Source organism: Salvia hispanica, chromosome 3 (assembly GCF_023119035.1).
Source record: "Salvia hispanica cultivar TCC Black 2014 chromosome 3, UniMelb_Shisp_WGS_1.0, whole genome shotgun sequence".
NCBI lineage: Eukaryota > Viridiplantae > Streptophyta > Magnoliopsida > Lamiales > Lamiaceae > Salvia > Salvia hispanica.
The window spans coordinates 42385932-42411063 of NC_062967.1; the positions used below are offsets into that span (position 1 = coordinate 42385932).

Below are 25132 nucleotides of genomic sequence, written 5' to 3' on the forward strand. Positions count from 1 at the left end.
CAGAAGCTTGTTTTCAAAACCTTAACCCACAATACTATTAACTAGTATAGGGAAGTAATGATCAATCCCACAGAGATGATGTGTTTAACATTTATTTTCGAGACACGGAATGAGAATGGCTGCGGCCACGCTTTGCAGGGGTGGGTTAAGTTAAACTATTGGACTCAGAAGATAATAACTAACTAAATTGATCAACTAATGAAAACTTGACTAGTCTACTTGATCAACTTAACTGAACTTTCCATATTTGGACAAACAACATAAATGGGGGAAGTGTAGGATAAAGTACAAACTGTTTAACAACTTCATCTTCTTCACAAAATCAACATGGAAAACAGAGCAAATAACAAATTTGAGATGTTACGGAGTACGAAACATCAAAACAACTCATAAAATTAAATCTACACCCAAGATCTAAGTTACGACTACGTAAACAAGAAAACTAACTCATAATCATGCAGAAACGAAACATAAACTGCTAGTTCTACATCAAACTCTAATTAAAACTAAACTAAATCAAGACCAAGTGTGTGTGTGTGTGAAGAAAACAGGAAGATGAAGTGTAGAGAACTCCTAATTCCAGCTCTAGAAATAGAGCTGGAAACTAATGAGCGTCGCGTTGGAAGCTGCCTTCTTCCTCCTTCTCTATGTCCATTTATAGGAACACGTGAGGTCTGGATCCCTAAGGCATTTTTTACTGAAAAGTCTGGTGTGCCCTTTTCTCTTGGGGATTTTTCTTATACAGCACATCAGTCTTCGAATTGGTGTTCCTGCTGCATGTAATTTTATTCCAACTTGATCCATTTGCGCAGCAATTTGGCTCCTTCTCAAGATCCACTTAGAGGTGCCCACAGTTCAGGAACCAGCGGTTACGGTTCGGAACCGCCGGTTCCGGTTTTGGAAATTGTTGAACCGGAACAAAACCGCGAGGGTGTTTCGCGGTTACGGATCCGGTTCCAAAACCGCCGGTTTTGGTTTCGGTTTGAAACCGGCAGTTTTCCGGCAGTTTTTTTACGGCTCTTCACGGTTCTGAACCGCCGGTTTTTTGCGGTTCTGGCATGGTTTCATGGTTTTTCGGCAGTTTTTCGCGGTTCCGGTTTGGAACTGTCCGGAACCAGCGGTTCCGGCACGGTTTCGGCTCAAAAAATTTGAACCTGAACCGAACCACGGTTCAAAAATCAATGGTTTCGGTTCAGGTAAATTCTCACGGTTTCGGTTTTAACCGCTGGTTCGGTAAATCTTGGGCAGGTCTAGATCCACTCATCCGCCGAGTTGATCAGCTCAGTTCTCTGAAAATGGCAGATTTCACACACACATGGCTCAAAATTGGTTGTTAGTTTACAGAATTTGATGTAGTTTTACTACAAAACACATGCATGAAACGAGCCTCATCACTAGCCGATCTCCTCACCACACCACTATTCACCACAGTCGCCTTCTCTTTATTCACCCAAATTATTTTCGATAGATCACAAACATTCTGGTCGCGCGGCTTGGAGAATGTCATCTCTTTGCCATTCTTGATTTTCTTCTCGAAATTCTTCTTCATCCTTCTGATTTTATCAAGGAGCTGTGTTCGGCTACCATCAACCTGCAGATCTTCCTTGACAAAAGAATGAAACATGTTTATATCTTGAGTTGGATCTGTTTTATGCTTAGCTAAGTAGTCGATCATCCCCTTCAAGATGACAATCTCGTCGTCCTCGCTCCAGATTCTCTGGAATAGGTTAGACTTCCTCTCGATGTCTCAGGCTCAGTGGACTTCTTGAGAGTATTTTTAACATTGCGTTTGTGAGAAAACCACATCAGCAGCATCATCTGAAGTATTTTAACATCGTGTTTGGGAAAAACCACATCAGCAGCATCATAAGTATTTTTAAAACCGTGTTTAGGAGTAACATGATAGGTCTCGTTTTAGGCCTTGGTTACTGGTCTGTATAACGTGCTTAATTGGATAATATATGCAAAAAATAGTTGTTAAAGTTTGCAAGATGAGGTACTAGTCAGGAGGAAAGGGTCGGAAAAGATTCAAGTGAAAAGAACGCAAAAAACATGCTAAACTGGCCAGAATACACGCCATGAAGCTAGAGTGCAAAAGGGAGTGAATCGCTACAAAAGGATCTAGAAGGGGCAGAATTATAAACTCAAGAGAAGGAGTAGCCCTAGGGATTTGGGGAAGGAAACCCTATAAATAGAAGATCAATCTTGAAGAAACATTGTTCATGCTTAGACCGTTCCTAGCTTAAATTTACTGCATTTCTTTAGATAGGTCAGTAGTTGGTTTCACTTGAAGTTTTCGGCCAACCACCGGAAGAAGGAGTCCACCGTTTGTTCCAGCCAGTTCACCACCGTAGTTCAGAATTTCACTCAGCTTCCGAGGAGTCATCAACCATTTGCATGCTTTCTTTTAATGCTTTCTTAGTTTAAGTACTCCCTCCGTTCCATAGTAGTAGAGTCATTTTATCATTTTAGTACGTTCCATAGTAGTATAGTCATTTCTTTTTTTAATAAAATTCAATACATTTCTTCTCACTTACTTTACTCTCTCTTACTTTATTTTCTCTTCATCTTTGTACCTTTTTCATTCTCTATTATATTCCACAATTTACTTAACTCACTTAATACAATTTTTCTCAAATTGTGTGCCGGAATACGTACTTTCTGCCTTGTTAGATAGATCTAATAGTTTTACGTTGTATTATGTTGATCGAACATTTGAATATGCTATGGTTAAGTTAGATCTAGTGTTTCTTTGAGTTCTTCAAGGTTTCAATCGGTCGTCTTTTCTGAAAATACATAAATATGAGTTTTCCGCCACTTTGCATGTTAATCTGTTTGCATACCAGTTGGTTTCCACTTGATTCAGTTGCATGAGTTTAATGTCTTGCCTAGATCTGAGTTTAGAGTCGTGATTTTGGGATAGATCTGAGTTGTTTGATTCTGATTTCAAGCAGTCATCTATGGAAGTTTAGTTTTCTGATCGTTTTTCGTTGCTTGATGAAGAAGAGAACGTTGTAATCTAGCCGGGGGACCACCTTTTTACTATAGTTGCTTTTTTATCTGGCTTGTCCTTTGTTTATTTTTAGTTTTTCTGCGCACCTAAGCAGTTAGTTAGTCAGTATGTTCTTTGATTCCCTTTACCTTTGTCTATCCATTTAGGGTAAGTTTTCATTTTTCACATGCACACTAGTAGTCTAGCCTTCACCCTCACGTATACATCCGAACATTTAGTTACTTACTGGTCAGGATAGGTAGAGTCTCACTTTATTTTACGCCTAGGTAAAATTCAACCCAAAAAGCCAACCCTCCCAGAATGTCATCACAAGAGTATTAGCCTAAATCCATCTCTGTGGGATTGATCCATTGCTCTGCTATTTTACCCAATAGAAGTGGGTTGAGGTTTTTGATAGTGAAGATAGGCACAAACCCAACGACACAACTAGGTCTAGGTAACCTCCTAGCCAGTTGGAACTTACATACACACACCTGCAGAGTCTAGCCTAACTACTTACTATCAAACGACATCAGCAGCATCAGATGAATTGGTGGTGTGGCTTGTTTTCACCAACGTGAAGCACGGCTTACTATTTTTCACAGGCTTCATTTGAGGCTTTACCACTAGCTTCACCGCTAGTGGCCTTTGCATCAAATCGACATCAAAATCCGACTCAGTTTCAGATTCTTGGGGATCCAACTACAAGAAGACAGGCAGTCGATACAAGACCACTTTGGCATTTTCCCCTTCTATTTTTTCTATTTTCTTTTTGGGGGGATTTTCCATAGAGTACCAAAGTGAATTTGAATCATCGTTTTTTTTATTTTTGCTCTTTCAAGATGATTCCCAAAAAGAAAATGAAAAAAAAACGAACAAGTAGGAAAGCTATAATGTAAACCACGATCGAATTTATGGAAGCATTGGTTTATACATTTCTTCCTCTGATGAAGAGGAAAAAAGGGGCGGCAACAGTGGCCTCGCCATCGCAGATTGAGTGTGTTGGAGTTCCAATCCAGAGTCAGACTCTTCTTCGGAATCGACTTCATCGTCTTCTTTGCTAGAATCGGACATAATCTCATGATTTCTTGACATTTTTTTCCAAAGGAAAAGTTTCTAGGGTTCGAACATAGGAAAGAACCAGTGGGAAGAGGTTGTCGTGAATGTAGTAGCCCGAGTCTCCGAGATGGAGATGCCAAAACGGAAAGAGTTCGTTGGTGGTCACAAATTGAGCGGCGAGGAAATATCCTCCGAACAATTCCTCTCTTCCTCTTCGAATATAGGAAATAACCAGTGGGAAGAGGTTGTCGTGAATGTAACAGCCCGAGTCTCCGAGATGGAGACGCCAAAATGGAAAGAGTTCGTTGGTGGTCACAAATTGAGCGGGGCCGCCCAACTGCCGTCAAGCAAAGAAACAAAAGAGTCCTCAGTTTGTTCGGCCGAGGGAAAGACGAAGTATTCAACCGAATAATCCCTCTCCAAATTTATGTAGGAGAAGAAAGTTAAAGATCACCAGAGTTGAAAAGGCAAGAAAGCTACAGTAGTGAAGCCATCACGTCACATCTAGAGAAGGCATATAGGAGCCGCTTCGGCAAGCAGCAGAAATCACAAGAGGCCGACGATTGAGAAACAAGCAGAAGCCCACCGAGAGAGGAGAAGCTACTACCGAAGAGGTGGCAGCCGTGAGAGGTTGCGAACTCACGTTATAATGGATGAAACGTTTGGCTGGAGGGGAGATATCAGCCACTACCCAAGATTCAATCTCCGAATCAAGGAGATAACTGCCGAGGTGGAAGGCATTGCTGCCAACGTCTGAACGGCGAGGGGGAGAGAGATAGTGTAGCCACACAACCGCTTTGAAGAGCTGGTAGGAATGGGGTGTCGTCGGGAGAACGTCGAGAACCCGCTGCCAAAAGACGATGTTGAAGGAACAACCGCCGGAAAAGGCAAAGCCAATAAGAGAAGATGATGTCTTCTTAAATTAAATGGGAGAAGACTCAGAGATGGGGACGCACAATGGCTGTGAAGCATCGGCTGTTGAAGAATAAAAAAATCGGATTGAAGGAGTGACGAGAGAATTCTCACCATTAGGAAATGAGCGGACATCGGATGGGCGACCAAAAATATTGTTAGGGAAGAGTGACATACGAAGTAGAGGCTCCACGAAGTTCGACGAGTTGGCGTAGCTTGAGAAAAAAAATGAAAATAGTGGCCTCATAGTTTGAGCTGGAATGTACCGAGAATGGTCTTAAATTGGCTACTAGATACGAGCAAAAATTGTCCAGATTAGCTCCTCAATAAGAGTCAAAACTGTCCAAGATAGCTCCTAGATACGAGCTAAAACTATCTAAATTGGCTCCTTGGCATGAGCTAAAACTGTCTAGATTGGCTCATTGAGAGCTAAAACTATCTAAGTGGCTCCTAATATGAGTAAAAACTGTTTAGACTAGCTCATGAACATGAGTAAAAACTGTCTAAATTGGCTCCTTGACAAAAGTTAAAACTGTTTAGAATGGCTTCGTGACACGAGTTAAAAATGTCAATAGAAATTTGAAAAACTCTTTGGTACGAGTATAAACTATCAATGATGAACTGAAGATGCTCTATGATACGAGCATAAACTATCAACAAAAATTAAAGGACTACTTAATACGAGTATAAACAACTTATCAAAGTGAAGATCGTGCAAATTAAGTGTCGAAAAAACTCGATACTCAACTTGATGGGGAATGTTGGAATGGAGAAATCAATTAATTGAAAACAAGAAATCAAGAGATTAAGTTATGGCAAGAATAAAAAAGGAAATCAATTAAAGATTATGGAAAATCAAATAAAAAGGATATTAGTATAATTAGAATATATTTTCCATGTATAGCTAGATTTAGAGCCTATAAAAAGTTGTGTAACCATTGAGAAATTTAATTAAAGTCTAATACAATGTAGTCCATAAAGCTTTTAGAAGCAACAAAAGCAGTGACAGATCCAAACAATAAAACTTGTGGAGCGGACAATAATAAATTAAATATTGAATTACTTATTAAAAATACTTCATTCGTCCTTGAAAAGTACTACTCCCTCTGTCCCATAGAAATTGGCCCTTTAGGGTTGACACGTGTTTTAATGCGTAATTTGTGTAGTAAATGGTGGGCCCATAAATGAAAAAGTAAAATAGATGGAGAAAAAGGTTACCACAAATGGATATGGCCAATTTCTATGGGACGGACGAAAAAGGAAATATGGCCAATTTCGATGCGACGAAGGGAGTATTAACTATTTCATTACTAGTCCGCTCATGAAGAGTACTTCTATGAACTTTCTACTTTTGGAATAGTTAAATATCATATTAGCCTTATACATCATTTTATTTACAACTTATATCGTTACACTGCGTTATACTATATAAACTACTAACGTGAAGCCCACACTCTACTAAAATTATTTACACCACCCTTTAGAGCATCCACAATGGCGGCGAGCGGGCCGGCTAGCCGATTCACGGCGCTGGCCGGTCCGCTCGCCAAACCATTGCAGTCGGCTAGCGCCAAATTGGCAAGAAAATAGGCGAGCGCTGGCTGATGCGCTCGCTGATTGGCTCGCCGCCATTGTAGGCTGGCGATCGGCGAGCGATCAGCCAGTTGTTTTTTTTTTCCAAAACACTATATATACGCGATTCGAACGTCATTTTCATTTGCACCACTTGTTTTAACGAGTTTTCTCTCTCTCTGAATTTCTGTACAAGAGCAATATCGCGAAATAGAGAACAACAACGACTCTCCTCCAGTGACGAGTGGGTCTCAAACTCCCACGGTACACGTGGGAGGTGGATGATGACCGATGGGTGGGTACTACAATATGTACCAATGACGGCAGATGATGGCCACTATGGCAGCCAGGCAGGCAGGGGATACCGGGCGGGCAGATGATGCCGGGGTGGGGGCCAGGATGGCAGGGGATGCAGCTCGGGATGCAGGGGATGCCGGGGGTGCAGCCCGCGGGGGGGGACAATGTCTATCGCCCCAGTCTTGACTTTTTGACTGCGTCTTCCCACACATCGACCCCAGTGGAGACTCAATTCACTAGAGATGACACTTTCTCCCTAGAGGAGTTGATGGTACTAGGCGTTCGATACGAAGACAGTCCCATTCATACAAAGGGAGTAGGTCGGGGGCGAGGTCGGGGCGCACCGAAGAAGAAGAAGGGCAAGGGCAAAAAGGTGGTAAGCGAGTCGTCGCAGCCGGCTGATGACGACAGTGTACGGAGGAAGTGGACGAATGATGAGAAAGTCTCCAAGGCTTGGTTGTTTGTTTGTAATGATCCCCTCATTTCGAACAATCAGAGGATCGTCAACATGTGGGCTAAAATTGCAGCAGCCTACAAGAGGAATTGACCGCATGGGAAGGCATATAGCGGGGAAGAGTGCCGGATGGGGTGGGAGGGAATCAGGGCTGCGGTCTCCCGATTTGCGGGCTTGTACACCAACGCCCTCCGCATGAAGACCAGTGGCCAGACTGACGAGGACTGCAGGAGGATAGCGGAGGGAGCATTCCCCGTGTTGGGGTTGTATAAGGAATTCACCTACTGGAACTGCTATCTAGTGTTGATGGATTCCGAGAAGTTCCGGGCGGGTGTCGATGCTGGCTGGCCGAAGAAGCAGCGGTTGAACCTCGCCGGTGACCACAGCAGCAGCGGTGGCTCCCACGAGCTCCCCGACGATGTTCAGGAGTTCCCGACTCCCCCTCCTATGGGGTGGGAGGGAATCGGGCTGCGGTCTCCCGATTTGCGGGCTTGTACACCAACGCCCTCCGCATGAAGACCAGTGGCCAGACTGACGAGGACTGTAGGAGGATAGCGGAGAGAGCATTCCCCGTGCTAGGGCCGTATAAGGAATTCACCTACCGGAACTTCTATCTGGTGTTGATGGATTCCGAGAAGTTCCGGGCGGGTGTCGATGCCGTGGCTGGCCGAAGAAGCTAGCCGATCGAACCTCGCCGGTGACTACACAGCAGCTAGCCGGTCGCTACCACGAGCTCCCCGACGATGTTCAGGAGTTCCCGACTCCCCATCCTTCGCTCGCCGCACTCGCCCGGTTGGTCGAGGAGGGCGCAACGGGCTCCTCCCCCCCGCGCGGTAAGTCGCCGCCCGAGCTTGCCCGCATCGGGCGTCAAGCGACGCAGCTGAGAATGCATAAGATCATAGGTGAATGGAGGGCGGCAACTGACCCCGTGGAGAAGAGTTTTCTTCATGACCTCCTCGAGAGTATGCGGGTCGATTTGGCGGCCGCCACGACAAAGGCGGGGGGCTCAGATGTGGCAGATTTGGGGGTCCCGGGTAGCGGCGAGGACGACGAGGAGTAGAGTGAGCGGGGGGCTCGTGTGTGGAAGCTCGGTTTTTTTTATTACGTAATTTTTTTTAATTAATGTACTTTTTTTTATTTAAATGAAATTAATGAATTTTCCCGTATATGTGTCGTAAATTTAATTCCGTAAATTTAGTTGTTTTTTTAATTTTGATTGTTATGGCTAGCCTATTGCTTGTCCTGATGATGTGTCAGGAGGAATTTTAGTGCTGATGATGTGATAGGAGGAGTTTGTGGCTAGCCTAAACCCACCATCATTAAAATTTGTGTCAAACTAAATATTCATATTTTTCAAGCATCGATAGGGTACAATTTCTCAAAAATGAAATCTGTTCCACTCCGACAGATTCTGCGCTCCACTCCAATTCATTCAAAATTCTCACACCACAAATCATTTCCCATTGGGGGCGGCTTCTGCAGCTGATTCTGGGGAGAAATTATGTTTGTGAAACAAGAAATTGTAAAAACATTGGGGCTGAATTTGGGTTTTTTATCGGTGGATGTGGAAAATGAAATCCTAAATTTGCAGAGAAATGAGGAATTTCTCAACAATAAATACACGAATGCTTGCGGAAAATTGGAGTCAAAATATTCACAAGAAAGAAAGAAATGACATTGAATAGTGGAAGAATGTGAAATTGTTGTTTATTGGAGAGGAGATAATCGCCAATCTCAAGGTTTAAGAAGATGGGTTAGGGAGGGAACCAAATTTTTTCTCGACGTCGTAAGATGATTTTTCTCCGACAAAGATGTTGGATTTGTTCGAATCGCTGGGGCATACGGGAACCAAAATTTCTTACTTGGGCCAAAGGGTTAGTTTAGTGGTAAATAATTATTGGGAGGGGTAATAATAAGAAAAATGATGAGAATATAAAAAAGTGAAAAACACTTATTTTGAAAAATTTGTATGTCTTAGACCTATACACCGAAAGATATGCGAATTTAATCCTTAATATCTAAAGGTCAGTAAAGTAAGATCCCTATTCCGAAATCTCTCTTTTTTGAGAGGCTAAATATTCGAAGCAATAGTGAAATTAACAATAGTTTGATACCAGTTCCCCATGATTAAATACATAGTACTACTACGTATAAAATAAAAAATATCGAGCTTCCAAATAGTAAAGATTAAGTACACATGAAAGTAATATAAAATAAAATAATCTAGCTTCCAAGTAGTTAAGATAAAGTAATAACTTAGCTTCCAAATAGTTAAGCTATGACTTAATCACTCAATGCATTTGCACATCATAAAAGATTTTACGGTAAGGTCTATGTAGTTTATTTACGAGCAAACATAAAAACATTTCTATCTATTTAATTTTGTTTTTCCTTTTTGTACTACCAACTACTACTACTCGAACTCGACAAAGCATCTGAATTGCTGCCGTCTACATTGTTCTGATTTGTCTGGTTATTTTCTCGTCTTTCATATCACTTGAGATGCTGTTGATCGAGTAAATGCACCTTTGGTTGATTCCATTATTTTCTTTCAATTCCTATGTTTCATTCACAAAGATTTTATAATCCTTCCAAATCTACGCCATTACGAATTCGTTTTCATTAAAATCTGAATTAATTTTCAATCAACTATCAATAAATGATTATGGCCAATCGACTGTAATCCGTAATACATAGGAATGAAAATACGAAGAAATGGAAGTGTAAAAAATTCAATTTATTTGTATTATAAATTAAAGAAAAAAAAAAAGAATTTCGTCTATTTAAGAAACATGTCTCATCTATTTTATAGTAAATGGCATATATTTTGCTAAGATATGTAAAAAAACATGGATTATATTCCAGATTCGAAATCATAAGTATCTTACCTTTGTATTTATTAATTTATATATTACGAAAGAAAGATTCTTAAAAAATAACTATAACCAAATTCCATTTTTTCTCATATATTGTGAAGTTGGACAAATTTTGATAATTATGATCATAATTTTCGTAAATTCAAATTCCATTATTGCCGTGAAATTTAAATATTCAACTTTAGATATGAAATTGTCTAGTCACATCGATGTACCCAAGTAGTCACATAAATGACACTGAGAAATGAGATAGGGATCCAATCTAGCTTCTCAGTATCATCGCTTGATTTTTTATTCCGACACCCATATCAAATTTTGAGCATCATATTTCTAACTTTTGATCAACAATTTGAATACTTATTATTGCACGTTAGCAACAAAATGTTAGTATAACTTATAAGTCACAACGTATCAATTTTTTGGTGTAAATTCAATTTCAATTATGGGCAAAATTTGGATTTAGAAAAATTATAGAAATATATAATAATTTGTGTAATTTGTCACCAATTTTATAATGTATGGAAAATCAAAATTAATTTGTGTAACTAGAATGTACTCCTATGAATTTTCAGCCAATCAGTCCTAACAATTAATTCTAATAAATTGATATAAATAAAATTTATGCTACTAGGTGATATTCCTAGCATTAGTTATAAGTGGTTGTGATTGCCTACAGACTTGGACAAGCTAGTTTTGGACTTTTGGGTAATTAAAATCGACGCCTGTTGTATACATCCAAGCTAGAAAAGGTGAAACATATGTGTTGCCTGTGTGTACTCAATTAGCTAGAAACTAGCTTCCACACACTTTAATACAATTAATGTCTTATTAGTAGTATAGGATCCAAAGTATGATTACGTTGACAGCTGGATAGCAAATTTTTTTTTTTTTTACCGTTGTTCCTAGCAAATTACTTCGTCCGTCCTACAATCCTAGCAAATTACTTCATCCGTTCTACCATAAAAATCATATTTTATTTTTACAATAAATAATAAATAGATATTATATTCTAGTAACTCATTACACTCAAATTTAATTATAAATCAATATCAAAAAGTGAATTCCATATTCTACTATTTTTTACATTTTTTTTAAAAGTCGTGAGTACACCAAACATAACTTCAATTGTAAGACGGATGAGTAATAAACAATCAACAACAAACGTTGATTTCGATAATACTTGAAATTAAATATTGGACATTGCTGACAAAACTCAGTAAAATATTCATGTTGTTGTTTCTACATAGCAAAGGATTATCCTAAACTGCATATGCCTTTCTCAAGCGGCGCTAAGGACAATACGTAGATGACATCTGTTTCTAGATACTTATTGCTTTGTAGTGGAACCATGTTTAACTATGGACAAATGTGATCTACTACATTAAAAAATGGATGATATAAATTTTGTTAATTTCATGTGCATTATATATACATGAACATGCACCACATGGGTAAAAATATTTGATTAACAATTGAGTTGTTATTTAATTGCAATGGATTTTATGTATGCAAATTTTTACTAAAATATATAAGGGGTTGTTCAAATGTCGACATTATATCTTATGATTGAATCATATGTACCATATTTGGTTTATAAGATTGAAATCAAAACTTAATTCTATATAAATAATTATATAATAATGAGTTATGATAACTGAACGACAATTAGTATATTTTTCCGTAGCTAAACATACGTCATAGAGTAAAGGCTAAACTTGGTCCTGAACATATGACCATTTTACGTTTTTGGTACTAAATATTATCTTTGGATTTTTTGATCCTGCACATTTCAATTCGAATCACAATTGGTCCTGCACATTTCAAATCGGATCACAATTGGTTCTCCCGTCAACATTTCCGTTAAAGACTAACGGTCAACGGGTTTAATCCCGATTTTGACCAAATTTAATTTTTAATTATGATTTTTTACTACTTGCAGAGAAAATTAAAGCACTAATTAGGAAGTAAAAAATTAGAATTAAAAGTTTAATTTGGTCAAAATCGGGATTAAACCCGTTGACCATTAGTTTTTAACGGAAATGTTGACGGGAGGACCAAAATGAGCAAATTTCTATAAAGACAATGTTTATGACCAAAAACATAAAAATGACCATATGTTCAGGATCAATTTTGAGCTTTTAGTATGCGTAGTACTAATATACATTGAATTTAAACATTATAACAGGAATTTGTGAGACATAGCTGATGTCATCCCATGGGAAGGTTGTATATATGTAAGTAGAGTTTGAGTTGTTGAGTTATCCCCGAAGAAGAGTGAGAGTCATTAATATTAATGGAAGAGGTAAACAACAGGTTCGTAGCAATAAAGGGCCACATAAATGGTGCTCCAGCTGAATCCGATTTCGAAATCAAGAGCGAAACAATATGTCTGTCGCTAAAGGCAAACGAAGTAGAGGTGATCGTGAAGAATGTGTATGTGTCCGTGGATCCATACCAGCTGAATCGCATGAAATCCCAGAGCTCCTCCCAGGGCACAATCAACTTCGCCTCCTCAATCTCTCCCGGCCATGTAAGTAGTAAGGAATTCGTATTTTTACAAGAATTTATAATTTCCTCTTAATTTGTTTGACGGTGGGGCCCGGCAGGCCATCGATACATACGGTGTGGGTCGGGTGGTGGCGTCGGGGCGGGCGGATTTGGAGAAGGGGGAGCTTGTGGTTGGGCTTCTTACATGGGGAGAGTACACACTTGCAGAGCCAGGGAGACTCTTGAATAAATTGGACGCCATGGGGCAGGACTTGCCTCACCATGTTGGCGCTTTGGGTAACTTTTTCATACCAAATGTTTCAAAGTAACTTTTTATTCATATTTCAATTTGTGAATGTGTTTGTTTGGTGCAGGATTTAGTGGACTAACGGCGTACGGAGGGTTTTATCAAGTATGCAAGCCGAAGAAGGGAGAGAGCGTGTTTGTGTCAGCGGCTTCGGGCTCTGTGGGAAGTCTGGTCGGACAGTATGCGAAGCTATTTGGCTGCCGTGTCGTTGGCTGTGCCGGTTCTCAAAAAAAGGTCCCAATTAACAATTAATTTTACAACTCTTATTTTTTTGTCTCACCACAAAATTTGCAGGACTTCACACATGGCTCTCTATTCGGTTCATTTGGCCTTGTAAAATTAATAAGTTTCAAGGTCCTAATTAATTGCTAGAAATGTGTATTTAATTAGGATCCTTGCTATGCAGGTTGATTTACTTAAGGAAAAGCTTGGTTTTGATGATGCTTTCAACTACAAGGAAGAGACCGATCTCAAATCCGCTCTCAAAAGGTCATTATTTTTCATTCCTATAATTAATATTTACATTATACATCCAAAATATTTTTTAATAATAAATTAAATCGTAACAATAAAAAAACGAGCAAGTAATCATGTTTTATTTTATAATACAACTAGATTTTGCATCCTAGCTGTAAATGCAATTTGAATTTTGTATGGGAATCTTCTACACCTAAGTCGAGCAGATTCCGTAACCAAATGCTTTGGATTTAGCGTGCGTTTACAAAAATTCTAAACAAAAGCGTTGGTTCTAACTAATTTGTGAATTAAAAAAGACGAACAATTTGAAATGTCGCGTGGACTTTATACATGTACTACAATATCACACGTTTAATTTTGTGAATTTTTTCTTCGATTTTAATTTTTTGTATGCCTAAATATAATTTATAATAGGTACTTCCCGGATGGAATGGACATATATTTCGACAACGTGGGCGGGAAGATGCTGGAGGCCGCGGTGGCGAACATGAAGCAGTTCGGGCGGGTGGCAGTGTGTGGCGTGATCTCTGAGTATACTGGCAGCGGTAAGAGGGCGGCTCTGGATATGCTGGACGTGGTATACAAGAGGATCACCATTCAAGGATTTTTAGCTGCCGATTACTTGAAATGCTACGCCGATTTCATGAAGACCACCACGGACCACCTCCGCACCGGAAAAATGCACTCTCTTTGCGACATCTCGCATGGCGTCGAGAGTGTCCCGGCTGCTTTCATCGGCTTGTTTTCTGGTGAAAATATTGGAAAAAAGATTGTCCAAATTGCAGATTAATGATTTTCCAATGATAACAATATAGAGGAATGCGTATCTAGTCATGGATCATTTTATGACCGAATTATTCTATTTAATAAAGCTTGAAATTTGATGATTCCATAAGTTAGAATTTAGAAATGTTTATCATTCAAAATATTTACGCCAATCCAATTTGCCTAGTTATTGCATTTTTAATGCTCGACCATCTGAAGTTGAACACTTGAACTTGACACATTACTAATTTATTGTGAAAAATTTGGCCCAACCTGCATTAATTGGCTGACCCAATTAATTAGTGATCTCGGCCCAATCTCATGCATGGCCCGAAACTACCAATCTAGCATTCCATCTGTTCCTTAAAAAATAAACTTTTGAGAGGATACATGTTTAAATGCACAATTAATAAAAGAGAAAAAAAAAATAGTTCTATTGGGCTTCATTATATCCTAAAAATTAAAAATATTTGAAAGCCCAACAATCTAGTAAATAATGGCCCAAAATTATAAGCCCAAAATAGCTTCTTCCTTAATTCAATCTTTAAATTTCAAATCTCAGATATATTGGGCTCGAGCCACCGCTGGAGCGGTGGTTGGCTCAAAGTAATTCTGCCGCTATTATAAGTCAAATGCCCAAATTACGTCATACGCAAATCAGGGTATTACTCCCTCCGTCCCTCTGTACTAGAGACATTTCTTTTTATTTCACACGAGATTTAAAAAAAATTATTTTAAATGAGTTAAGTAAAAAGAGATTAAAGTACTTTTTGCCAAAAAAAAAGAAGAAATAACTCCGCTATAGTGGGATCCAAAAAAGAATACGACTCAACTACAGATGGACGGAGGGAATACATCATAACTGAATGTTGTATTAATTGATATAATTATCGCTGTTACAATTAGTTAAATTCGAATCTCACTTGACATCAACAACCCTAGCAGCTTGATATCACACTTCTATACTCCTTTCCCATAGAAATAGAACATATTTCTTTTTTCGTCTGTCATACAAATAGATCATATCCATTTATGACAATCTTTTTCTCATCTCTTTTACTTTATTATTATGGGTCCCACTATCCACTGCAAAATTTTAACTACTTTTTATCATTCTCTCTTACTTTATCAATTATACCTTAAAACCTGTGCCCGTATACGTGCATATCAAATGGTGTATTTCTATGAGATGGAGGGAGTATTTAATTTAGTCTTAAGCAATAAAATGTTGATTATATTTGAATAAACCTATATGTATGGGAAGATTCAAATTAGTGTTATTAATAAATGGACAAAAATTTAAAGATAATATGATTAATATTTAGTCTTGAAGTACTATAAATCTACAATAAAATTTAAATATGACTGTATGTATGTTGAGATTCAAAATAATCCATTTAATATTGATTAATGGGACAGAAATTTAAAGCCCGTGTCATATTGGACTTGAACTCAGTTGTGCAATTTACTGCACATTTTATTTTTTCCCCTCATGCATCAATTATTTTCCACGTTCCATGCAGTGAACAAAAGTCTAACTGTTAGGAAGGGGACTGATAAAAGGGGAAGTTTAAGTTTATAAATCTTTTAAATTTTGGTTGGAATTGAAAAGTGATTTCTTTACATTAATTAAAGTAATTTTAGTGAAATTGGAATATCCTAAAAAAGGAATAAAACACTAATTTTGTGAAGCAGCAGATGAAATTAATTCAACAACTGTTGAGCTCATGTAAGGATATTTTATAGAGCAACAAAGCTCTCATCATTTCAACACACAAATGATTTTACAGTGATGCATGGATTCCAAAAAAGCAGACGAAAATTAAGTAACAGTGCTGAAAAAAACAACAGATACATTCATTCATATGTTTCTTTAACTGCACTAGCACTTGTCTTCACCGTTGGCCTCCATTTGCGGCGAAGGCTTAACCTTATCCGGCTTGTACCACGCCGCGCAAATCAGATATATACCAAGGTTAACCACCCCGAGAATGGCCAGGAGCCCGTAGAAGCAGTCCAGGCGCCCGTAGTTTATGTTGTCCGCGAGCCACCCCTGGCCCCCGTTGCTCGTGGTGACCTTCTTGATTACGGATACCAGGAAGCTGCTGACGAAGAAGCCGAGGGAGAGGGTGGTCAGGAAGAGGCCTGTGCTCATTGTCTTCATGCCTTTGGGGGATTGCGTGATGAAGAAATCGAGCTGGCCTGTGTAGATGAACGCCTCGCCCGCGCCCACTAGGAAGAACTGCGGGATGAGGAGGAAGACGCTTATGGGGAGAGCCGTGGATGCGCGGCTGAATGATTTTGCCACCGAGAGCCTTTTCATCTCGGCCGCGGCGGCTACCCCCATTCCGATTGTTGATAGCACTAGCCCGATGGCGATCCTTTGCAGGCTGGTGAAACCTGAATGACAAAATAGGACTCGGTAAATATTTTGCTAGAATTTATATAAGGTCTCTTAAGAGGTGAGTGAACGCATTTCTGACAGTAATAAATTAAATTAATTACGAATACATGTAATTAAGTAATGGTACCTTGTTTGCCTCTCCATTTCTTCCAAAGTGGCATGATGAGGCGGTCGTAGACGGCCAAGGTGAGGAGAATGGCAGCGACAAAGAAGACCGTGAGTGAGCCGGCCGGAATTTGAAAATTGCCAATGGAGCGGTCCATGGTCGACGCCTGCTCCACCGAAAACGTGATCATTTGCGCGTAAGTCGTCCAGAATATTATGGTGGTCGCCCATATCGGTAGCAATCTCCCCATCATCTTCACTTCCTCCACCTTCGTCACCGAGCAAAGCTTCCATGGATTCGGCCCCGCTGTCGAACCGTTCAGATCTCCTTCCGCTACTATAGCCGCCTTGTCCAAGAATCTAGAGCGTCACAGAAAAACAAAAGATTAAGATGCTGGTACTTAATTGACAATAGTGCCCTCAACTTAAGGGCACTTTTATCTGCGTCCTCAATTTTGGTCATTTTATTTTAAATTTCAAAATAAGTAACTGCGAATTTTGTGTCCTTATAAGATAAGTTTGTTGTAACGAATATATACCGGAATTGGTCAGTGTGGTGGATTCTAGAAGCTTCCGGTGTGTCTTCATAGAGCATCCCGACGTCATAAGGAAGGTTCATCTTGCGCTTACTCATGGCGGCGGCAATGACCTGGAAGATCTGGATCATGGGGCTACCGGAGCTCTTCTTGTACCTGTAACGCTTAGTCCCAGAAAGGAATATGAAAATGGCGATGAGCATGGCGATGGAACAGATCCCGTAGGCCAAGCTCCGGCCGACTTCGTCTTGGAGGTAGACGAGGACGGTGACGGCTGTGAGAGTGCCGATACTAATGAAGAAGAAGAATCTGTTGAAGAAGTAGGCCATCTGGGCCTTTTCCTTCTCATCTTTCTCGTCGAACTGGTCTGTTCCGAAACCCGAGATGCTCGACTTGAGGCCACCCGTGCCAAGTGCTATCAGATACAATGCCAGGTAGAGCACTGCCATCTGTAGCCCGTTGGCTTCCTTGCATTCCGCGCTGTGTCGGTTGCAAGGAGGTGGCCGGAGCTGCGGAAGCTCGGTCACTATGGCCAACATGCCAGTTCCCTGCATTAATTGTCGCATTTAGATCACGAAATTTGGTCAAATTTTAGTTATTTGTAAATGAAATACTACTAAATTATGTTCCAATTTTGACTCAACTATTTTATTCATGTACTACCAAACAAAAATATAAATATAATTATTTAAATGACTATTTATTCCTTTACATATTTTTCTGGGTGGATAAAATTGCATATGGTAATTGTTGTTTACTAAAAATGGATTAAAACTTTGATAATTTCTATGATTATGAGGCTCACCAGCGTCTGCACGACCGCGAAAATTCCAATGGTTTTGTAGCGTCCGAGGAAAGAATCCGCGAGAAATCCACCCAATAAGCAGAGGAGGAAACAAGTGCCCATGAAGTCGGTGACGATGTTGGCGGAGGTAGAGCTCGGCAGATGCATCACTCCCCCCAAGTAGGTCACCAGGTTCACTGCTATTCCCATCGTCGAAAGCCTCTCAACGATTTCGATCCCTGCACAATCAATTTCACTTGATCAATTTTTTTTACAATTTTGCGTGGTGCCATAAAATTTTACTTAATTCATTTTTGACAATTTGTTATTAACCATGTAGTTATTCTACAAAAATAACTATAACAATAACTCATATCGGTGTAAAGAGAGAGCTGATGCAAACTCTAGAAGCTCCGTAAACAAAAATTCAAATCAACATATCGCATGTGTTATGTGGTGGTCCCAGAGTATTTCAGATAGCTGCTTGAGAACTTTGTGACCATATTCTTTTAACTTTTAATGGTCCTAAAGATGAGGGAATTCTCTTTAACTTTTGTTTTCTGTGTAAGAGATATATGCAATGGACAGTTTGGTGGACCTGGAAACTATATTATATCCATTTGTCTGGAAATAATGCTTTTAACTCCACTCTAAAGAGAATCAAAGAAATACTATAATACTTCTAATTTATTCCTGAATCATGTCAAGTATATTCATTTTCAGGTGACACATGTTTTTTTGGTATATGTATATGCCTAAGCATCCAAACATATATAGTAGTAACATATATTTATATAAATAACAACCTAAATATTTATGCATGTGTATAAATCAAAGAAAAATGAACAAACCTAGGATAAGTGCAGCCGGGATCCAGCCACCGGTTTTGGACCTTTCGGCCGGGCAGCCCTTGTAGTCCACCGCATCTGAAACCGTCAAGCTTAATTTCTCATCCTGCAATACCAAGCAAAATCGATCGTCAAATCCATAACTAATAACAACCAATTGGTTGGGGTTTCGAGTCACCATAGGGAAGAAATGGAGTACTACTATTTTTATCGTAATTCAACTAACCATTCCTCGTTGTTGATTCGGTTTCTCTGTTGAAATAGTTGCTAGATAAAGAAGAAAAGGAGAGGTAAAGTGATCTCTAGGAGTTATGTATGGAATTTGTGTTTGGGAATGTAATGTTAGGAAAGGTATATATAGAGCAAGATGATGGGAACAAAATGGCCTTCCAAGACCAGGTTGAGACAGATCATTGGATGGATGGGATTAGGCCAATCCCATTTTTAGATGTGGAAGGTTCTAGGGTTACTGTTGTAGGGTTATCTTTTTAAATTTTTCCTGTTTCTGGAGATATTTGTGAAATGAAATTGAGAATATAATAGAGAAAAAGTGATGTTGATATATTGAAGTGGAAGGTAGAGATGGGAATGCCGAACATGGAATGGTAATGGGAGCTGGTTTAATTCACTGTCACATATTCCATAATAATAATAATAATTGGATTTGTATATATGCATGAATTTTATGTGTGCCAGATTAGAGAATGCATGTGGTGAAAGAAAGTGGTTTTGGTACCCCACTTATGTATATGGTTATAACTTATGGGCAAAAAGATAGCAATTGGTAATCTAGTAACGAGCTGGATGGATCGAGCCAAAAAAGCCCGGTCCAGCCCGGCCTGGCCCGGACCTATAATCATGATTCAAATTGATAAATCTTGCTTTCATTATACAAATCCAAACAATCTCCAATTTCATCCTCTTTTTATCTTATGTTCCACACATACTCAAGTTAACCAGTTGCTTGTATACTAGTACTTCCTTTGTCCCCCATTATGTGTCCCAGTTTTCATTTTAGTCACCTCACACTCATTAACTCAATTTCATTCACATTTTATTAATTAAATTTTTCAACCCACTTTCTTTACATTTCTTAATTGAAGATCTAACGTATACAAAGTGGACACGGGACATTTCGTGTTTTCTATATTATTCTATCTCTTACTTTACTTTTTTTCAATTTTAATTATTTTATGGATTACTATCTATTAATATGCAATCTTAATTAATCATTTAAGGGTTAGATGCACTGACGGAACCAGCTAAGGCCAAGCCTTGGCCCCTGCTCCAGCGGGGGCTTGCCGGTGCCGTCCGCCATTTTTTTTTACAGAGAGTACTCGAAGTGGTGTAGAATCGGGAGAGAGAAAGTTAGGAAGGGAAAAGGGAAAAGGGGCGCAGAAGGTTATAAATTAATGATTGCCATATTACTATTCCAGTCAAAATTGGGTTGGATTTCATTTGATTAGGAATTTAAAAATTGGGTTGGATTTCATTTGATTAGGAATCTAAAAGTAGTAGTAATACAATTATTGATTTTACTTATTCAGTTTTTTATAGTGGCGATGATAATATTAATAAACAGTGTTACACATAAATTAGTATATTAAAGAGGGGGGAAAAAGTATTAGTAGTATATTTTAATCTTTAGTAGTAGTATTTTTTAAAATGATTTGGAGAATAAAATATTTTCAATTACTATTAAAAATTTGATTTAAACGTAATAGTATGTATATGTAATAGTATATTAATTTGCTTTTAGTATTATGTTTATTTATAAATTCATATTTTAATAGTTTAGTTTACAATATCCTCATATATTCATTGTATTTGTATTTATATAAAAATTATTACGGTAAAATGGAACCTTAAATCACGTACATACTAAAATGGCAAAATGAGGCTTTTTTTCAAGACTATGAGAGTAATATTTACACCGAACCTTGATAACAAGGATGTTATGCCGTACTATCGTTAAATTTCAGCCCGGACTTCTTTAAATTCCTGGTTCCGTCACTGGTTAGATGCATTTTAACACTGACTCCGAATATTAATACCTAATATAGTACTACTAATTTATGTATGCTAACTCGAAATAAAGTAAGAGTACTAAAAATTATTATGCATTTATTTAACTTGATATACTTGGTTATCTCAAACAAACATTTGAAATTTTAATCTCCATTTCTTTTCTTTATAATATGAAGTTTTATTTCTAGATTAACCACAACTTTTATTATGCATTCATTTAACTTGCTATACATGGTGATCACAAACAAACATTTGAAATTTCGAATCTCATTTCTTTTTCTTTATGTATGTAAAACAATTATTTCCAATTAATGTACCACATAATACATATAGTCTTTTATGTTCTACGATACACTACAGTATGTAGTTTAAAATACTACAACGTTTAAGAAAATGATGTAGTACATGTGAATATGTGATTGTTGAGAATTTAGATGGCAGAATAAATAAGTCATATCATTGTATATAAGCATAAAATGTGTTGCTTTTAATACGTAAATCCAAGAACGTGGGTATGACTTTAAAATGTACTACTACTATTTATATCATAAACTTTATAAGATTGAGATGCAGAATCAATAAGAACCTAGAGCTTGCATCAAGCACATTGCCTCAAATACGTACCATTAATTGTTGAGATGTCTCATAGTCATAGGAATCTGTATAACCTATTATGAGTCTTAAAGTCAAGGAATCTGTACTATTTTTGCATATTTTAAGGCTTTTGATACTACTATAATACGAATCTAATTCAATAATTGTAGTAGCTATGGTGGAAATCAACTCTCGCTCACTTACCATTCATTTTGGGGGATTGGACTTTTCTAGTAATATTCATCACTAACAACTTCTATGAAAAAATGATAACATTCCTTTTAATTTTGACAGGTGCTGCCTATAAAATTATTCCCAAGAAGTTGTAGTTTTTGACCCCACGCCTACTGATAGGATAATTAATAAAATTCATTATATAAGATTTAAAATTTTAGTAAAAACAAAATTAATAGTTGTAGAATAAGGTATACCACAATAATTAGGGGATGTAATATTTTATTTGCTGAGAGCATCCACAACACATAGGGTTGGAGCCAAGCCGCCGAGTGCAACCAACGGGCACTACGCATTGAGGGGTGGGAATCAGCAGGGACTTGCTGCAAACTTGGCCAAATACTCGAACGCGTATGCGGGCTTGGCCAACCAAAGCACGTGTGCATGCTGCATAAGTGTTAGGCGCGCAACTAGGCATCGATGCAATATTTAACTTTTTTAATAATAAAATATTTTTTATTTAATATTTTTCTTATATATTTTCTATTTTTTTAAATGGTGACATGACTACTATATGTCTTTATATACTTCTGGATTAATCCCCTTCGTACTAATACCCCACTTTCTCACTTCATATATACCTCAGTATCTTTTTTCTTATTTAATGACTCTCATTTTATTTTCAGAATCTCCCATAATTTCTCAATATTAATTTTTCCTAATTCCAGTATGTTAGACATTCAAATTAATTAATAAGCCCAAACAACCTATAATTAGATCTAAACAATCTATCTCCATTTCAAGTGGCTTCTCATGTCGACATACTCTTCATCTCCCTATCTCAACTTGTTCTGACCCCCAAAGATTTCAACCACATCCAAACTTTCTAATGAGGGGGATATTCCAAACCTTCTCTCGAAACATTTGTATAGTACTCCACAATAGACACAATTCCACAACATGTATGGACACGTAAATTGTAGTAACAGTTAGCCAACTTAGCTATGATAGCATTATCAACATCAGTGGCAAATGAAGATGTCTTTCACTTGACCATCCTCAACTGTTTGCAATTAGATCTTCTATCATTGTCATGGCTCCTTAAGATCCTTTATTTGGAAAGGAACCCCCAACTCAAATGTCTAGGAGCCTCTTCATATGGTCATTGCCCCCAATTATAGACTTGAAGAGAAATCTTGAAACCATAGTTCAGGCATCTGTTATGCATCCCCTTAATCTCCATCATGTTTGTATATTAATTCATCATCTCTTTGCTTAAATTGGAAGATTTCAAACTTCAATTTTAGGTTAGCCACATAGAAAGAATTTATCCAAGAATTCATTCATCTCAGACATATTCATTTCTTTATTAATAATCCCAAAAGTTGAAAGTATTTAACTTGAGCCATTTATTATTTTTTCATATTTGGTTTCAATTTGGTGACTTAATTTTTCTAGAGGAATATACAACATTTGGTTATCAACCTAGTGGTTCAAATTTGTCTATAGGAATATTCGAAAATGACTTACACGTATTGCATATTTGATGGCTAGACGAAATCGAGTAGATTATAATATCAATCCTCGTGTGACATGAGAAAATTGTTAATCTTCTTATCACTAAAAAATAAGAGGAAAAAAAAAAAGATTGAGGATATTCTGTACCATAGACATAGGAATAGCCGAAAGTGAGTGTTGTGGGGTCTTGCCCTTCCAACACCAATAAACTATAGTATAAAATTTCACCATTTAATCAGATCAATACATAACACATACTAGTATATGTGGTAGGCTTTGACTGCTGGTTCAATCATAGAGATGGAGAGTTGACTATTTGCACACTACCTATGAATTATTTTCTACACTTTGGTGCAATTTCAATCATAAAAATGATTCCATAATATACACACGTGTGCGTTGTTTTAGAGTTTGGTAAAATTCCTTACCTCCTACAGCATGTAAAATTCAATACTCCTACAATAATTTAGGCAAAACACGTCTCGAGGTTTCTATACTAAGTATCCCTTCGTTCCGCGGTAGTTGAGTATTTCATTTTCTGTATTCGTTTTAAAAAAATGATACTCCCTCCGTCCCAAGATAAGTGACTCATATTCCTTTTTGGGACGTCCCAAGATGAGTGACTCATTTCCTTTTTTGGTACTCTCCCTCTCTTACTTTTTCCCTCTACTTTATTAACTCTCTTACTTTATTCACTTTCCACTTTACTAACCAAACCCCATTTCCTTAAATCCCGTGCCGAAAAGTTTGTGGTCACTTATCTTGGGACAGAGTGAGTAATAAACAACTAGTTAATTAAAGTGAAGAAAAAGTAAATTAAGAGAGAAAATAATGTAGATAAGACTTTTATTTACCTTATTTTGTCACTTACTTTACTTTCTCTTTATTTTAATTATTTATTATCATTTTTCTAAAACGAGTGCAGAAAATGAAATACTCAACTACCACGGAAGAGGATATTACTTAGTATAGAAACCTCGAGACGTGTTTTGCCTAAATTATTGTAGGAGTATTGGATTTTACATGCTATAGGAGGTAAGGGATTTTAAAAATTAGTATTAATTAGTTTATCGAAATATATATTTTAACACAACATAAAAATAACTTTCTCAACTAAGTTATTGTTATGTCAAAATAGTTGGAAACTTGGAATGATGGAGTGGTTAAGGAGTTGGGTTTACATCCCTGGATGGGTTCGAATCCCATTGGGAGCCAGTTTTTGAAAAAAAGCCTAAAAATTGAAAAATCGGTCCAACCGGCCAACAGTACTACACGGCCGAACTGGCTAGCTCACACAGTTCGAAATGGCTCAATCTGTTGGACCGGTCCAATTTTTAAAACACAGCTTAAAGATCCTATCTATTAAAAAAAACACATCTAATGACAAAAAAAATATATATAAATGAACCAAAAATTTGGAGAATATCTAATGAAATAAAATGTATTAGTAGTTAGTACAACTACAAGGACCTCTAGATGTATTTTGCCACTAAATTATCAGCACAACATGAATTTATATACAAAACTATGATACTCTCTCTGTCACATTCAAGATGTCCACATTCTTGAATGATACGAGATTTTAGGTAGAGAGTTGAGTATAATAAAATAGAGTGTTAAATGTGATTGAATACTTAAATAAAGAGAGAGAAGAGAGGAATCTGTTTCCAAATATGGAAAGTGGACATTTTGAATGAGACAAACTAAAAACGAAAAGTGAACATCTTGAATGGGATGGAGGAGTACTCCATTTGCCTCATAAAATAGACACTCTTTCCATTTTTTGTTCGTCTTATAAAAACAATTCATGTCTATTTTTGGTATTTTTCTCTATAATGAGGTAGTTCATATTTTTCACTAACAATATTCTAATCACATTTTTTTAATGATATCTCTTACTTTATCATTTGCACATTAAAACTCATATTATTCCTAAAATATCT

At 37.7% G+C, this 25132-nt stretch overlaps 2 protein-coding genes across 2 annotated transcripts; one reads left to right on the plus strand and one right to left on the minus strand.

The window, feature by feature from the left end:
- Positions 1-12406: 12406 nt before the first annotated feature.
- Positions 12407-14325, plus strand: LOC125212038 (2-alkenal reductase (NADP(+)-dependent)-like). Its single transcript, XM_048112052.1, has 5 exons — positions 12407-12692; positions 12769-12946; positions 13024-13190; positions 13363-13445; positions 13848-14325. The coding sequence occupies exons 1-5, from the start codon at positions 12456-12458 to the stop codon at positions 14221-14223; spliced, it is 1041 nt and encodes a 346-aa protein (XP_047968009.1). The 5' UTR covers positions 12407-12455; the 3' UTR covers positions 14224-14325.
- A 1592-nt stretch (positions 14326-15917) lies between these two features.
- LOC125216835 (protein NRT1/ PTR FAMILY 6.2) lies at positions 15918-19256 on the minus strand. The gene is made up of 6 exons (XM_048118612.1): positions 19102-19256; positions 18879-18981; positions 18049-18266; positions 17247-17791; positions 16730-17067; positions 15918-16598 (listed from the first exon to the last, which is right to left on the minus strand). Exons 1-6 carry the CDS (start codon positions 19102-19104, stop codon positions 16081-16083), a joined length of 1725 nt encoding a protein of 574 aa, XP_047974569.1. The 5' UTR covers positions 19105-19256; the 3' UTR covers positions 15918-16080.
- Between the last annotated feature and the right edge of the window lie 5876 nt (positions 19257-25132).

What these genes read in the sequence shown, in the direction of transcription:
- LOC125216835 (XM_048118612.1), bottom strand. An exon ending in TCGCGGTCGTGCAGACGCTG is followed by an intron (nt 17,792 to 18,048) that starts GTGAGCCTCATA and finishes CAATTAATGCAG; the next exon opens with GGAACTGGCATGTTGGCCAT. An exon ending in GAAATGGAGAGGCAAACAAG is followed by an intron (nt 16,599 to 16,729) that starts GTACCATTACTT and finishes TTTGTCATTCAG; the next exon opens with GTTTCACCAGCCTGCAAAGG.
- LOC125212038 (XM_048112052.1), top strand. Translation starts at nt 12,456, where the DNA reads ATGGAAGAGGTAAACAACAGGTTCGTAGCAATAAAGGGCCACATAAAT. An exon ending in CCTCAATCTCTCCCGGCCAT is followed by an intron (nt 12,693 to 12,768) that starts GTAAGTAGTAAG and finishes GGGGCCCGGCAG; the next exon opens with GCCATCGATACATACGGTGT. An exon ending in GTGCCGGTTCTCAAAAAAAG is followed by an intron (nt 13,191 to 13,362) that starts GTCCCAATTAAC and finishes CTTGCTATGCAG; the next exon opens with GTTGATTTACTTAAGGAAAA.